Below are 12,693 nucleotides of genomic sequence, written 5' to 3'. Positions count from 1 at the left end.
CATCGTCGCCGCCGCCGCAGTCGGCCGACAGCAGCCGGTGCCGCTCGCGCATCGCCGACTCGAACGCGCACGCCGCCTACGCATCTCGGCGCAACTTCTGGTGAGAAGCGGCGCGTGCGGTCGGTCAGAGGGGCGCGTGCCGCCCGCCTCGCTGCAAGAGCCCTCGCTGCCGGCAGAGGGGCCGCACGCCGACCGCCCGGCGAAGCTGCCGCCGGTCGGCGCAATACTGGGGAGCGCCCCCAATGGCGGTGGCGGTGGCGGAGGCGGAGGAGGAGGCGGTGCTGCTGCCGCGGTGGACTCCGACGGACGGAGCAGCGCGGCGAGCTGCGCGTCGCGGCACGGGTCGCTGGGCCACCGGCCGACCGTCTGCGTGAGAGTGGAGGCGGAGGCGGGGGCGAGCGTCTCGGCGGAGAGCGGCTGCCCCCCCGCGACCCTCCGGTCGATAGGATGCGAGGCTGGCTCGCCGTGCCCGTCGCCCGCTGGCTGCACCGAAGCGTAGAAGGCGCCGTCGGTGGTCAGGTCCGCGCTGGCAGAGAGGGCGCAGCTTCCCTCGGTGACGAGCAGGGCGTGCCGAGCCGCGACGCCCTCGGCGGCGGAGGGGTCGGAATCGGCCGGCGGCGCCTCCGCCGACGGCGAGGCCGCCAGGGCGAGCGACGGCAGCGGCGGCAGCAGTGGGACGAACGTGCAGCCGATCAGGCGGCCGGTGGCGGCCCAGCCCGCGGCGTCGGCGGGCGCCTCGGAGGTGGCGCCCACGCGCCAGAGCTGAAGCTCGGCCGTTGGCGCGGCAGCGGAGGGTGACTGCGCCGACAGCTGCACCTCGTGGCAGAAGCCGAACTGCACCGACAAGCTCCCGCCGGCGGCATGGGGCGCGGGCGCCTCGGCGGCACCAGACTCGGCGCAGGTGGTGCCTGGAAGGATCGCGCGCACGCGGTAGCGTGCGCCAGCGAGGGCGGCGGCGCGCTCGAAGGAGGGCAGGTGAGCGTGCGACACCGCAAGCCGAACGGGGCCAAGCGGAGGCGGCGGCGGCGGCGGCGGCGGCGGCGGCGGCGGCGGCGGCGGCGGCGGCGGCGGCGGCGGCGGCGGCGGCGGCGGCGATGCTGCTCGCGCCGGGTGGCACGAGTCAAAGAGCGAACCGACCGCGCCGCGAATAGAGGGGAGGGCGAGGGGCGGTGCCGTCGCAGAGCCGAGGCTCTCCAGGACCGAGTCGGCGTACGCGAGGTCGCGGCGGATGGAGTGCCTGAGCTGGGCGCCCATCAGTCCGTCGGCCGAGGTCAGTGCGGTCCCCGCGCCGTCGCATGCGCCGCAGCAGCAGCCGTCAAAGTGCCGCTCCTCGATCGCCTCCTCCGACGAGGTGCGGCTCGAGGACGTGGCCGGAGAGCTGCCCACAGCTCCTCCGAGAGCATTGGAGACGGAGGAGCCGGCCGGCGAGGCGGCGCTGCCAGCGGCCGCAAGCGGCAGCGGCAGCGGTGACGGGGGGAAGAGGGCCGGGGCCGCGCGAGGAGAGAGCGGCACCCCGCCGGGCGAGGCGAACCCCCCGACGGAAGATGCGGGCGGCGCGGCCGCCGCAGAGCCGCGGCGCTGGCGAGGAGAGGCGAATCGAGGAGAGGCGTCCCGCGGCGCAAGCGCGTCCGGGGCCGGGGACGAGCCGGCGCTCGCGTCGCTCGTTCCAAAGGCGGGCAGGTCGAGCGGCGCCTGGCAGCAGGGATGGGGCCGACGTGTCGGCGAGATCGCACCTCGAGGGGGGGGCGGGCGGTCCCGTCTCGAGGCGGGGGCGGGTGGCGGGCGCCGCACCGAGATCGGGTCGGCTCTGCCGAGGGCAAAGGCGACGTGCAGCGCGGCGGCGGGAGGGCCGCCCCCGCCTCCGCGGCGCGGCGTCTGCGCGGGATCGATGCGGCAGCGCAGGGTCGCGCCGATCGAGGTTGAGGCGGCCGCGTCGGCGAGGTGTGCGGTGGCGGTGCCGACGAGCTGGTGCGTGAAGAGGTTGTGCTGTTCTCCGCCCGGAGGGACGCGCCACACCTGGAGAGGGAAGGGAGCGAGGCCGAGGGGGTGACGTGCAGGGCGAGACGCGGCCTGCCTGCGCCCGCGCCACGCACCTCGAAGCAGACCTGCTGCGTGGCGACGAAGGCGCGGAACTGGCCGTCGGCGAGCGACGTCTCGAGGCGGAGCGACCGCTCGTACCCGAAGGCCGGCTCGTCGCACGCCCGAGCCATCCCCGTCTCGCCGCTCAGCTTCGCAACCACGCCTCCGCCGTCCCAGCGGTAAAACACGTACAGCGACCCCGCGCCGTACCCCGGCTCGGCGAGGGGCGAAGACGCCTCGCTCGGCGGAAGGAGAGAGGACAGGCCACTGCCGCGCGAGACGCGCACTACAAAGTACCACCGCTGCCGCGCCGCCGCCACCGCCGCGCTGCCGCCGGGCGGGGCGTCAGGCGCCGCGCGCTGATCCGGCAGCCCCGGCGTGCGGGGCGGAGGGGGGGAGGGGGGGGAGGGCGTGCGGCGGTAGTCCGAGAGGGCGGCGGGCACTACAGCCTCCGCCGCCGTGTCCCCAGACCCGTCCGCAGGCCCCTCCACCGCCCACTCCGCCCACGAGGAGACGCCCGCCCCGGCCGCCGCCACCGCATCGCGCGCCGCCCTCGCCACCGCCTCTGGCGTCGCGGCGGCGGCGGCAACGGCCGCCTCTGCGGCGCGGGCGGCCCGCTCCTTGCGCCGCTCGAGGCAGCGGCGAGCCGCCCCCTGCAGCGTGCTCACCGCGGCGCGCAGCTCCTCCGTCGCGGCCAGCTGCGCCGCCGTGCCGACGGCGACGCGGAGCTCGATCTCGGCGCTCGGGGCGCCGCTGAAGGGGTCTGCCGCCTCCGCCCGCCCGCCGACGAGGAGCGCGGCGTAGCTCCGGTCGAGCAGGCCGGCGGCGGGCGGGAGAGGCACCCGCACGAGCCCGCAGAGCGTCTCGTCCTACGGGCAGGCACCGAGAGGGCTCCGGCAAGGCCCAAGGGAGGGGCGAGTGTCGCACGGCCTCGCTTCCTGAGAGGCGCCGTCCACCGTCCACGCCTCGAGCACCAGCTCCTGCGGCCGCGCCTACGCACCTCGCCCTCGCGGTGAGCGTGTAACAACAGAGGCGCCAATCCCAATCCGCGCCGCTCTCCAGCGCCGGAGTGCTCGAAGGCGCCGCCGGCTCGACCGGCTCCTCCGCCTCGTCGCAGTCGGACGCGGCGGGCAGCAGACGCGGCCGCGAAGCGGGAGGCGCAAGGGCGGCGGCCGCGGAGCCGACGAGCGGCGCGACGTGTCGCATGGCGAACTTGGCGGAGGAGGCGCCCCACGCGACCTGGGCGGGAGGCGTGCGGCCGATGGTGCGGGTGGGAGGAGGCGGGGCAAGAGGGGGGAGGGGGGGGAGGGGTTGTCGGGTGGGCGGTTGTCGGGGGAGCTGGTCGCGAAGGGGACCTGCGAGCGCAGCTGGTGGCGGGCGTAGGACCCTCCCGCGCTGAGCGAGGGCGGCCCGAGTACGTCGGGGTGCAGCCGGCAGACGAGGTAAAAGTTGGCGCGCGGCGGTGCGGCGTCGGCCGGCGCGTCGCACGCAGGCAACAGCCGCGCGCCGCTGATCTCGAGCGAGAGGTGGAGCGGCTCCTCCCGGCCATCGCCGTCCGCCTCTGCCGCCTCCGCCTCCGCCTCCGCCTCCGCCTCCTTGTGCAGAGCCGCGCCAGTCGCCCCCTCCGCAGCACCGCCGCCGCTCGGCGCAGCGATCGGCGGCGGGGCGGCGGTGGCGTCGGCCGCGGCTGCATCAGCTGCGCCGCTCCCGAGAGGCAGCAGCCGGTCGGACCCGTCGAAGAAGAGCTCCTGCAGCAGCGACGACTCGTCGGCCGCAGAGCTTCTCGCGAGGTGTGAAGAGCTTCTCGCGAGGCCTCCGCCGAGAGCGCCGCCCCCGACGCAGCCACGCAACCGCTGCGCCGCCATCGCCGCCTCGCCGCCAGCGACGCCGCCTGCGCCGGCTGCCGCCGCCATGCGCTCCCGCAGCTGCACGGCGCGCGCGAGGATGGAGCCGGTCCGCTGTGCGAGGGCGCGAGACTTGACCGCCTCCGCCTCGGCCGCGCGGGCGGCGGCGCGCGCTGAGCGCGAGGTGCGCGCAGACGCGAGCGCGCCGCCCGCCTCGCCTCCGCCGTTGAGCCGGCGGCTTGCGCGGCGCGGCGAGCGGCGGGAGCGGCTGCGGGCGGCGGCGGCGGGCGGCGCGGCGGGCGGCAGCAGCTGCTCGAGCGGCATCGGCTCGCCCGCCTCTGCCGCGTGCTCCGCCGTGCGGTCCGGGTCGGAGGCCTGCAGCTCCTCCTCCGCCCGGGTCAGCCACTGCGGCTCTCCACCGCAGACCAGCCGCCCCGCCGCCGCCCACCCAGCCTCCGCCGCCGCCTCCGCCTGGGCCTCCGCCTCTGCAGCCGCGATCTCGGCCTCCCCCGCCCCCGCCCCCGCCGCCGCCTCCGCCTCCGCCTCCGCGTCCGCCGCAGAGGACGGGCGCGGCAGCAGCGGCAGCGACTCGTCGAAGAGAGCCTGTGGGGAGGGGGCCAGGCACTCTTCCGGAGATGGCTCCTCGCGGCGAGGGAAGTCGCGGCGGGCGGCGCGCGCCCTCTTCTCGTTGAGAGCGAACGAGGAGGCCAGCGACGCGAAGGGAACCGCCTCTTCCGACGCCCAGACCGAGCCGCACCCGCCGCCGCCGCCGCCGGTGCTGGCGGAGGAGGAGAGGTTGAGGCGGCGGCTCGAAGGGTGGTCGTGCGCTCCGCCGGTGCGGGGGTCGAGGTGCGCCGCGTCGGCGAGGAGCGAGGGCGTGGCCGGCGTCCCCTGCAGGGCCGCGGCGGCGGCGGCGGAGAAGGAGGTGGCGAGAGAGACCTCGAGCCTGCGCACGAAGCAAGACGAGTGGACGACCGCAGCTCCGGGGGTGGCGGCTGCGAGGAGGGAGAGGGTGCGCCTGGCGATCTCGGCGTCCTGCGCGGGCGCGAGCGAGTACCCGAGCAGCGTCGCCTTGTACGGCATGTCCAGGTGCGCCAGCCCGAGGTGCAGGTAGGCAAAGGCTCTCCGCCTGCTGAAGCGCGACCGCTGAGAGAGAGTGCGTCGGCGCAGCGAGGGCAGGCGGGCTGCGCACGGAGGCGGCCCCGGCGGCGCGTCGCGGCTCGGCGGCAGCGCCCGCGTCTCGCGCAGCTCGATTACGAGCTCGCGCATGTCCTCGAAGTACCGCTTGAGCTGCGGCCGTCCGCACCGGACAGCGTACTGCGCCGTCGCTGCGCCCACCTCGTCGCGGCGGTGGGAGAGGCCGGCTTGGTAGTGATCAGCGGCGCTCCCGACTGGCGGCGGCGGGCGGAGCACGCGACCCTCACCAGCCTCGCCCCACCACCTCACCCTGACCTCACAGCCGGCGTCGGGCGGCGCGTCGAGCCACTCGGCGGACGACACGGAGAGGGTGAGCGAGCCACGCACGCCTAGAGGGGAGCAAGGCGATAAGTTCCTTCGACCAGGGCGATGATGGGCGCGGGGAGGCGAAGAGAGCACCGCCGACGACGCCAGGGGGCAACGAGTCGCCCCGCATGACGGGTTCAGTACGCGGGAAAGAGAATTTAGAGAAAAAACTTAGTGTTTGGCATCGCTGCCCCGCTGGCTCCTCCAGCTGATGACGTACATGAGTTCCGCCTGACGAGTTTCAAATCACAAATGCATAACCGTCATGGCCGGAGCGGGGTTTCGCAAAAAAATCAAAAATCAAAAGAGTTAGGCGGGAATGCGGACCCGCCACGAAAAACACAGATCTGGTATAGAGAAGCCGTGGACCCATCAAGGTGGTTGGAGGGGGAAGGGTTTCCGCCGACACGCGAAACTCGGCCCTCTCCTGAGCTAAGCAAGGCGCAAGCGGCAAGGGCGGAGAGCAGAGAAGTAGCCCGCTGACACCGCACGCCGCGAGCAGCAGACAGCCGAGCTGCCCCCGTCGCGAGCTGTGCGTGTCTCTGCATCTCTCGGCGATGGACATCGCGGACGGCAAATTTTCGCTCCCGATGCCGGTACTCTTACACGTCGCGACCGCACGGGCGGTCGTGAGCCGCGGGGTCTCCCCCCCAGCGGGCTCTCCCGCCCGCGTTGGTGGGGTGTGGCCCCGAGGCGCCGGACGGAGAATAGAGCCGCACGCCTTACGCCCCCGGTGCACGGCACTGCGCATGTAGCCTATCATTTAGCCTGAATACACCGTAACCCGTCGCACGGGGAGAAGGCACCGACTATCAGACTGTCAGGCCGCATTCAAGAGCCGCACGCAAAACCCGCAACACAGGATGGCATCGCAGGGAAGGCTCCCCGGCTCACATCGAGATACTGACAAGGCTGCACCACACGCCGTTGGCTGCGTCGTGGCGTCACGTCTCCTCATTTCCCGTGTACAGAGCTCCTGAGAAGTAGAGCAGTGCTGTGGCGGCGACAGCCGCGAGGAGGACAGAACTCGCCGCCCTTGTTTTAATCCACCTCGCAGTTGCGTGGCAGCTCACGTTTCCGAGCGCGTCCGAATGCGTCGGCAGGCACTCGGAGTGCGATCTCCGGCGCAGGCAGGCGATCATCCGATAGAAGTCCACACGGCGTGCACCCGGCCGACACAACTCTTTTACGTTCTTGCATTTGCGCGACACATACTTGACGACGCAACTTCAACTTCCGAGCGAGGACACGAGGAAGATCCCTTTCCTTTTGGGCTGGCCCTGCGCTAGTTTCTCGACCTAGTTTCCGCGCGGCTTCTCCCGCCCGCCTCCTTCCTGTGTGTGACCGCCCTCTACCGTTTGTCGTGTGCTAGCTAGTTGTCGTGGCTTTTTCTCGACTCGGAGTGCTGTGGCCGCCACCGAGCCGCAGGACGCGCCAGCAATCTCTCTCTCTCTCTCTCTCTCTCTCTCTCTCTCTCTCTCTCTCTCTCTCTCTCTCTCTCTCTCTCTCTCTCTCTCTCTCTCTCTCTCTCTCTCTCTCTCTCTCTCTCTCTCTCTCTCTCTCTCTCTCTCTCTCTCTCTGTAACTCTCTCTCTCTCTCTCTCTCTCTTTCGCGCGCGCGCGTGTTCTTTGTGAGTGAGTGAGTATTATTGATACGAAACCACGACGACACACACCAGTCGACTCGCATCGGTTGCTGAACGGCCGAGCTGTTCTCGCGTCCACACCACACGTGGCTTCTCTCTCCCAACGTGGACACGCCCATAGCCTGGGGACACTATACTAACTAGGTCACGCAATGGCATCAGAAGTTTTATCTCTGGGCCCGGAAAGGCATCTCTAGCAGCGTCGTTATGCATGCGCCCTCCCCTCCTGGGCGCAAGCGCCTTACGTCTGTCGTCTCGCCATAGAGCATAAATAAGCTCTTGCGTCTTGGCGTGTTCTCGAGGTGAACGAGACGAGTTCTTCGCCATCGCGCAGCGAGCACAGCAAGCCGCCCGCCGCAAACAGCCGGAGGCATCGCCGGTCCCGCACCTGTCGACGAAGCTACTCCTCGTCAAAGGAAAAGAAAATCGAGGCGGACACGTCCAGTGGGACGCTGCGCCCGCTCCTTGTTCAACTTGGCTCGATTCGCATGCCCGCCATCGCCCTCACCCTAGCGCTCACCGGCGCGCCACTAGGATGGCTCTGCTGGCGCTGCGGTCACGGCTCGCGTCGATTTTGGGAGGCGCCCACTTCTTGCGCCTGTGATCTCGGCTGGGAAGGAGCTTGCTGCGACGTGCGATCGGGCTACGCAGAGGGGCCGTTCGCGCTGCACCGGATCCGCAACGATCAGGTCGAGCACGAGCTCTCGTATGCTCGCACCGGGTCGGCGATCCCGGCGTCGCTGCACGGGATCTGGTGGATGGACCAGCGAGGCGTGCACCTCCCGCAGCCTTCCGATCCCGAGTACAGACAGGTCGTTGAGAGCTCGGCCGACGAACTGCTCGTCACGTGGGGTGACGGCGCGGGTTGGGACCCTGCCACGCGATGCGTCGGTCGCGTGCCAATCTATGGAGGCGCAGCGGGCCACTGGACGTTCATGGACGTTTCCGCAAGCGGCACGAGCGGTGTCTTTAGCTCGGCGCTGGACAACCGAGCGATGCTCGACTTCTGCTTCACCGACAATACCATGCAGACCATCGACCTGCATCTCTACGTTAAGGCCTCTTCCATCGTGGGTAGCGCTCCCTCCGATGCTTACGTCGAGCTTCCGATGTGGGCCTTTCACATGAGCATGGAGCGCCGCCCGTGGGGATGGGACCGGGTCACGCGAGTGCTCGACGCCGCCGCGCTGCTCTCCTCCCTGCCGCCGGGCCTGCTCTCCTCCCTCTCTGCCGTCGAGGCGCACTATCCCGTCTTTCAGATCGTCGATGGGGACGGACAGCGCACAGAGCACTATCCGGCCTACCTTGCTTGGGCGGATAGCCCCGACTCCTGGCCCGCTTATAACCGGAGTGCCTGCGTCGACCCCCACATGGGTGGCGAGATCTCCTCATTCTGGTGCCCGCTGAATGCCGGCAACGGCACGCAGCTTGTGGGACGCAAGGCAACCAAACCTGTTGTGTGCGAGACAACTCAGCCGCCAGCCCGGGTGACGCTCACTGCCGAGGGGTCCATCTACTGCTACGAGGTCGAGTCGGCTTCCTACGCAGAGGGCTGCATGCTAGGCGCGGCCGAGCCCCACGTCGTTGCCGTGTGGCCTGCTTCGCTGCTTGGCGAGAAAGCGATCCTAAGGAGCATCGAGGACGAGGGCTCCTGCGTCGAGCGAGGCTACACCGCGGTCATCATGAAGAGCGACCCGTTCTACCAGGGCGTCGACATCTACGCCGCGCCCGGCACGAGCATCCTGCAGCCAACAGTCGACATGTGGCGCCTCGCCAGCGACGCCCTCCGCGTGGGCGACTCTGCTTGGACGACGTATGCCTGGGCTTGGGCGATGACCTGGATCTGGCTCGTGACACCCGCCGCTATCGTCGACGTCGATTGGTGGATACCCGCCACGGAGGAGGCTCTCGCAGCGTGCACCCCCGATATCGAGAGGGCGGCCACAGGCTGCTGAAACAGGCTCATGCTCCTGCTTATTGTGGAGTCGTCGCATCCATGTGTTCGTGGTACAATAATGTACGGCGATATGGCGTCGTGTACGCGTGTACGAAGCTAACCATGTCACCGTTTTTGCGTTTCCCCTTATTTTGTGTCTGTCGAGATGGAGGTGGGGAGACGGCTAGTGAGTTGAAGTACTGAGTTTTACGGAGTCAGTGACTGCCTTCATCCATCTCTTTCCCGTCCTACGTCCTACCAGACTCCAGAGAAGTGACGGCGCGCTCGAGTGTGCCGAAAATTCGCGCACGGGCCACGGGCACCACCCGGCACCAACTTGATTCGTAGATGCGCGTCTCCCCCTCCCCCTATGTGACGCCACCCCCCTCCAATCCGCAATTGCGTAAAATCGCGCGAAAAGCGCCCTAATCGAGCTGGAGAGCGGCCCCCAGCCGCCTGGGAGCGTGCCCTAGCTATTGCAATAGCGGGAGGCGTTAGACGTACTTTCGGCGTGAACTAATGACGTGACTTTCGGCGACGTCCGTTCCCCTCGCCTTGGACACGTCGACACATGGCACCGACGCAGCTCAGCATTGTGCTGGAGCGCCTGCTCAATGAGCCGATCTCAGTACGAGACGCAAACCACGCTAAAGGGCTCGGACATCCATGCAGCCGCGAGTAGTACGATGCTGAGATGCTGCTCCGGCAGGAGTTGGAAGAGAAGTTGCGGTCACAGACCAAGGAGCTCGCTTCTGAGCAGCGCTCTGCGAGCGCTGTGAAGAGGGCACTCGCGTCGGCGCGGGGATGAGCTTGCTGCGGCACAAGAGCTGAGGCGCTCCGACTGCGACATCCTGACGAGAGCGCAGCAGGCTGCTAAACGCGACATCAAAGCGGCCGAGCGGATGGCCGACGAGGCAAAACACGCAGCTCGAGCTGAGTGTGAGTGGCGTATCGGCGAGATGCGGGCCAAGATGCAGGCTGAGCTGCGCGAGCAGCTCGACGCGCTGCAGATTTCGATGGAGGCAGAGGCGAGGCGCGCTGATGCCGCAGAGGCGTGACCGGAGAGGTCAAGGCTGCACAACAAGATGGAGGGGATTATGCACACGCGTGAGGGGTTGATAATCGCACTCGCAGAGGCGCAGCGCAAGCGCGAATATAGTGATTGTTAAGAGATACGTAGCGTTACAGTCGTACGGTCGTCGACCCTCCCACCGTGTGGGCCGCCCGGACCCCGGAGAGCTAGCGCGTTCAGACAGCGTTGCGCGAGCATTGGAGAGGCCAGCCTCCGGCTTCTCAGCGTGTCGCGAGTGCTGGATCTCTGTCTGCCTGGTAGCTGGGTGTGATGGCGGGCTCTTCGTGGCTTTGGTTACAAATTACGATTTACGGATTTACGCATTACGGATCCACCCCCATGTCCGCACCCCCCTCCCTCCACCCGTCCCGTGTGTGCCGTGACCCGGCCGTGAGACGCGCATCCGGGAATCAAGTTGGCCGGCAAAACCGGCGTTTCTTTTGTCTCGTTGGTCGTTCACGGGGGTTCACAACACATTTCTGATTTCAGACTTGTTACTTATTCGAAAAGACATATTCTTACTTGTCTCATCACTTGTCCTCATCGACTTTCGAATCCCTTCACCCCCCGCACCCTCCGCACTTCTACACACCGCGCTCTCTGCTCCGCGTGCCGCACAAGCCCCCGGAGGGCGACGTGGCGCGCCGCGCCATCTCTCACGCCCCCAGCGGCGTGCGCCCCGCGCGAGAGACAGAGAGCGCCAAGACATCCCATCCCATCCCAGGAGACGTCCACGGGAAATGATAAATGATCTGAGTGTCGCCGCCCGGCGCTCGGCGAAGGGAAAACGCCCACCGCTCGCGCCCCTCAGGCCGACGACGCGGCGGCCAGGATGGCGCGCCCGAAATTGTCGTCGGAGATGTGCCGCTCGATGAGCTGCAGCGCGGCGGATCGCCGCCCGTCCTTGAGCTTTCGGAGCAGCGCCTGGAGGACGTAGTTCCCGAAGGGGGACGACATGAGGGCGCGCAGCTGCGGCAGCTCGGCGAGGTCGACGGGGGTGTCGGGCGGGCCAAAGATCTGGCGGCGGACGGCCTCGAGCTGCTCGACCGAGGCGAGCATGAGGAGCATCTCGGCGACGTTGGAGCCGTGCTTCGAGCCGGAGAGGGCGAGGATCGAGGGGAGGAGCGCGTCCAGCATCGCCACCCGCTGCGAAGGGACCGCGTGCCGCAGCGCCGCCTGGACGGCGTAGTTGCCGAAGGGGTGCGCCGCCAGGTAGCCGAGCTCGCCCTCGAGGAGGGAGCCGACGGCGGCCGAGATGTCCATCCCGGCGGAGGCCGCCTCGTGCAGCAGCTGCTGCACCACCCGCTTCAAAGGCTGCTGCGTGCAGAAGCGCCGGCAACCGTGTCTTGCAAACCTCACGGGGTCCGGGGAAAAGGGGGCCGAAAAAATGGGGCCTTGGGGGGGGGGAGGGGGGAGGGGGTGGGGGGGGGGCGGGAGGGGGAGGGGCGTGCAGGGAGGAGGACCGGAGGCGGTGGTCGGGGCGAGGAGGTGTCTGGGAGGTGTCTGGGAGGCGTTCTGGGAGGCGCTCTGGGAAGTGTCTGGGAAGTGTCTAGCCGCCCTCTCCTGCGCGACGAGGAAGGGCGCGTGCGTGTGCCGGAAGGCGACGCAGACGCCCCACGAGCCGTGCGTGTCGAGCGCGCACTCGAGGACATGCCCGTCCAGCTCGCCGGCGAGCGAGGCGGCCTCGCCCGCCGGAAGCTCGGCGAGCGCAGCCTGCACGACCCTCGATCCCTGCGGGTGCTTGAGCAGCGGCACGACGGAGCCGCGCAGGGCGGAGTGCACGGCGGCGTGCGCCTGCGAGCGCGTGACTAGCTTCGAGACGACGTAGTTGCCTGCAAGGGGGAGGGGCGGGCGTGCGTCGGGGCGGCCGTGGCCTCTCGCCCACCTCTCGTGCCTCCGGGCGGGCGGCGGGCAGACAGAGGCGTGCGTGGGGATCAGGCCGCGTCCCGGCCGCGTCTCGGCTAGGTCGCGCCGAAGGCGTGGGTGGCGAGCTCGAGCAGGTGCGGCGCGAGCTCCTCGCACGCGCACTGCAGCTGCGTGTCCGACATGCGCACCAGCTCCTGCTGCAGCAGCCGCGACTGCTTTTGCTCCGTCGCGCGGGCCGCGAGGGAGACGCGGCCGCCGGCGCGGGCTCGCTCCGCCGCCAGCGCGCGCGTCGACGCTCGTCGCGCGCCGCCGCCCGCCGCGGCGGCGGGCGGCGCGCCTCGCGAGGCGCCGGTGCGCGGCCCACCCGCGGGAGAGGGAGGCGGAGGTGCGGCGGCGTGCGGTGCGGCGGCGAGAGGCTGCCCGTGCGGCGAGTGCGCGAGGATGTGGCCCTGCGGGTGGCTGAGGCCGCCGTAGGGGTGGGCGCCGTGCGGCGGCGGAGCGTGCGGCGGCGGAGGCGGAGGAGGAGCGCCCGCCATCTGCGGCGGGTGAGGCAGCCATCCCGCGCCGGCGCCGACAAAGGGGGCGGCGGCGAGGGGGGGAGGCATCGGGCCGCCGCCGACCATGCCGCCGCCGACGCCGATCGGCTGGCCGATCGGCGGCGAGGGGAAGAAGCCGGCGGGCGCGAGGCCGGGCTGGTGCTCGAAGAAGCCGGGCTCGGGGACGACGTAGACGTATCCGTAGCTGTCGG

The 12,693-nt window shown here is 70.0% G+C and overlaps 2 protein-coding genes across 2 annotated transcripts in view; one reads left to right on the top strand and one right to left on the bottom strand.

Moving 5' to 3' along the window:
- The first annotated feature begins 7,548 nt into the window (after nucleotides 1-7,548).
- On the top strand, nucleotides 7,549-9,221 carry EMIHUDRAFT_432700 (hypothetical protein). Its single transcript, XM_005767225.1, has one exon. It carries the CDS (start codon nucleotides 7,560-7,562, stop codon nucleotides 9,024-9,026), a length of 1,467 nt encoding a protein of 488 aa, XP_005767282.1. The 5' UTR covers nucleotides 7,549-7,559; the 3' UTR covers nucleotides 9,027-9,221.
- Nucleotides 9,222-10,558: 1,337 nt separating this feature from the next.
- Nucleotides 10,559-12,693, bottom strand: part of EMIHUDRAFT_350397 (hypothetical protein) — a 4,149-nt gene continuing 2,014 nt past the window's right edge. The window contains exons 4-6 of the mRNA XM_005767224.1: nucleotides 12,052-12,686; nucleotides 11,638-11,911; nucleotides 10,559-11,424 (exon numbers count right to left, since the gene is read on the bottom strand). Of these exons, the coding sequence (XP_005767281.1) occupies nucleotides 10,887-11,424; nucleotides 11,638-11,911; nucleotides 12,052-12,686 (1,447 nt within the window). The 3' untranslated portion in view covers nucleotides 10,559-10,886. The remainder of the gene's footprint in view (nucleotides 11,425-11,637; nucleotides 11,912-12,051; nucleotides 12,687-12,693) is intronic.

The sequence above is a fragment of the Emiliania huxleyi genome (assembly GCF_000372725.1).
Source record: "Emiliania huxleyi CCMP1516 unplaced genomic scaffold EMIHUscaffold_5, whole genome shotgun sequence".
Taxonomy (NCBI): Eukaryota; Haptophyta; order Isochrysidales; family Noelaerhabdaceae; genus Emiliania; species Emiliania huxleyi.
Note: the sequence above shows the minus strand (reverse complement) of the source record. Positions and strands in the feature narration are given on the sequence as shown.

What these genes read in the sequence shown, in the direction of transcription:
- EMIHUDRAFT_432700 (XM_005767225.1), top strand. Translation starts at nt 7,560, where the DNA reads ATGCCCGCCATCGCCCTCACCCTAGCGCTCACCGGCGCGCCACTAGGA.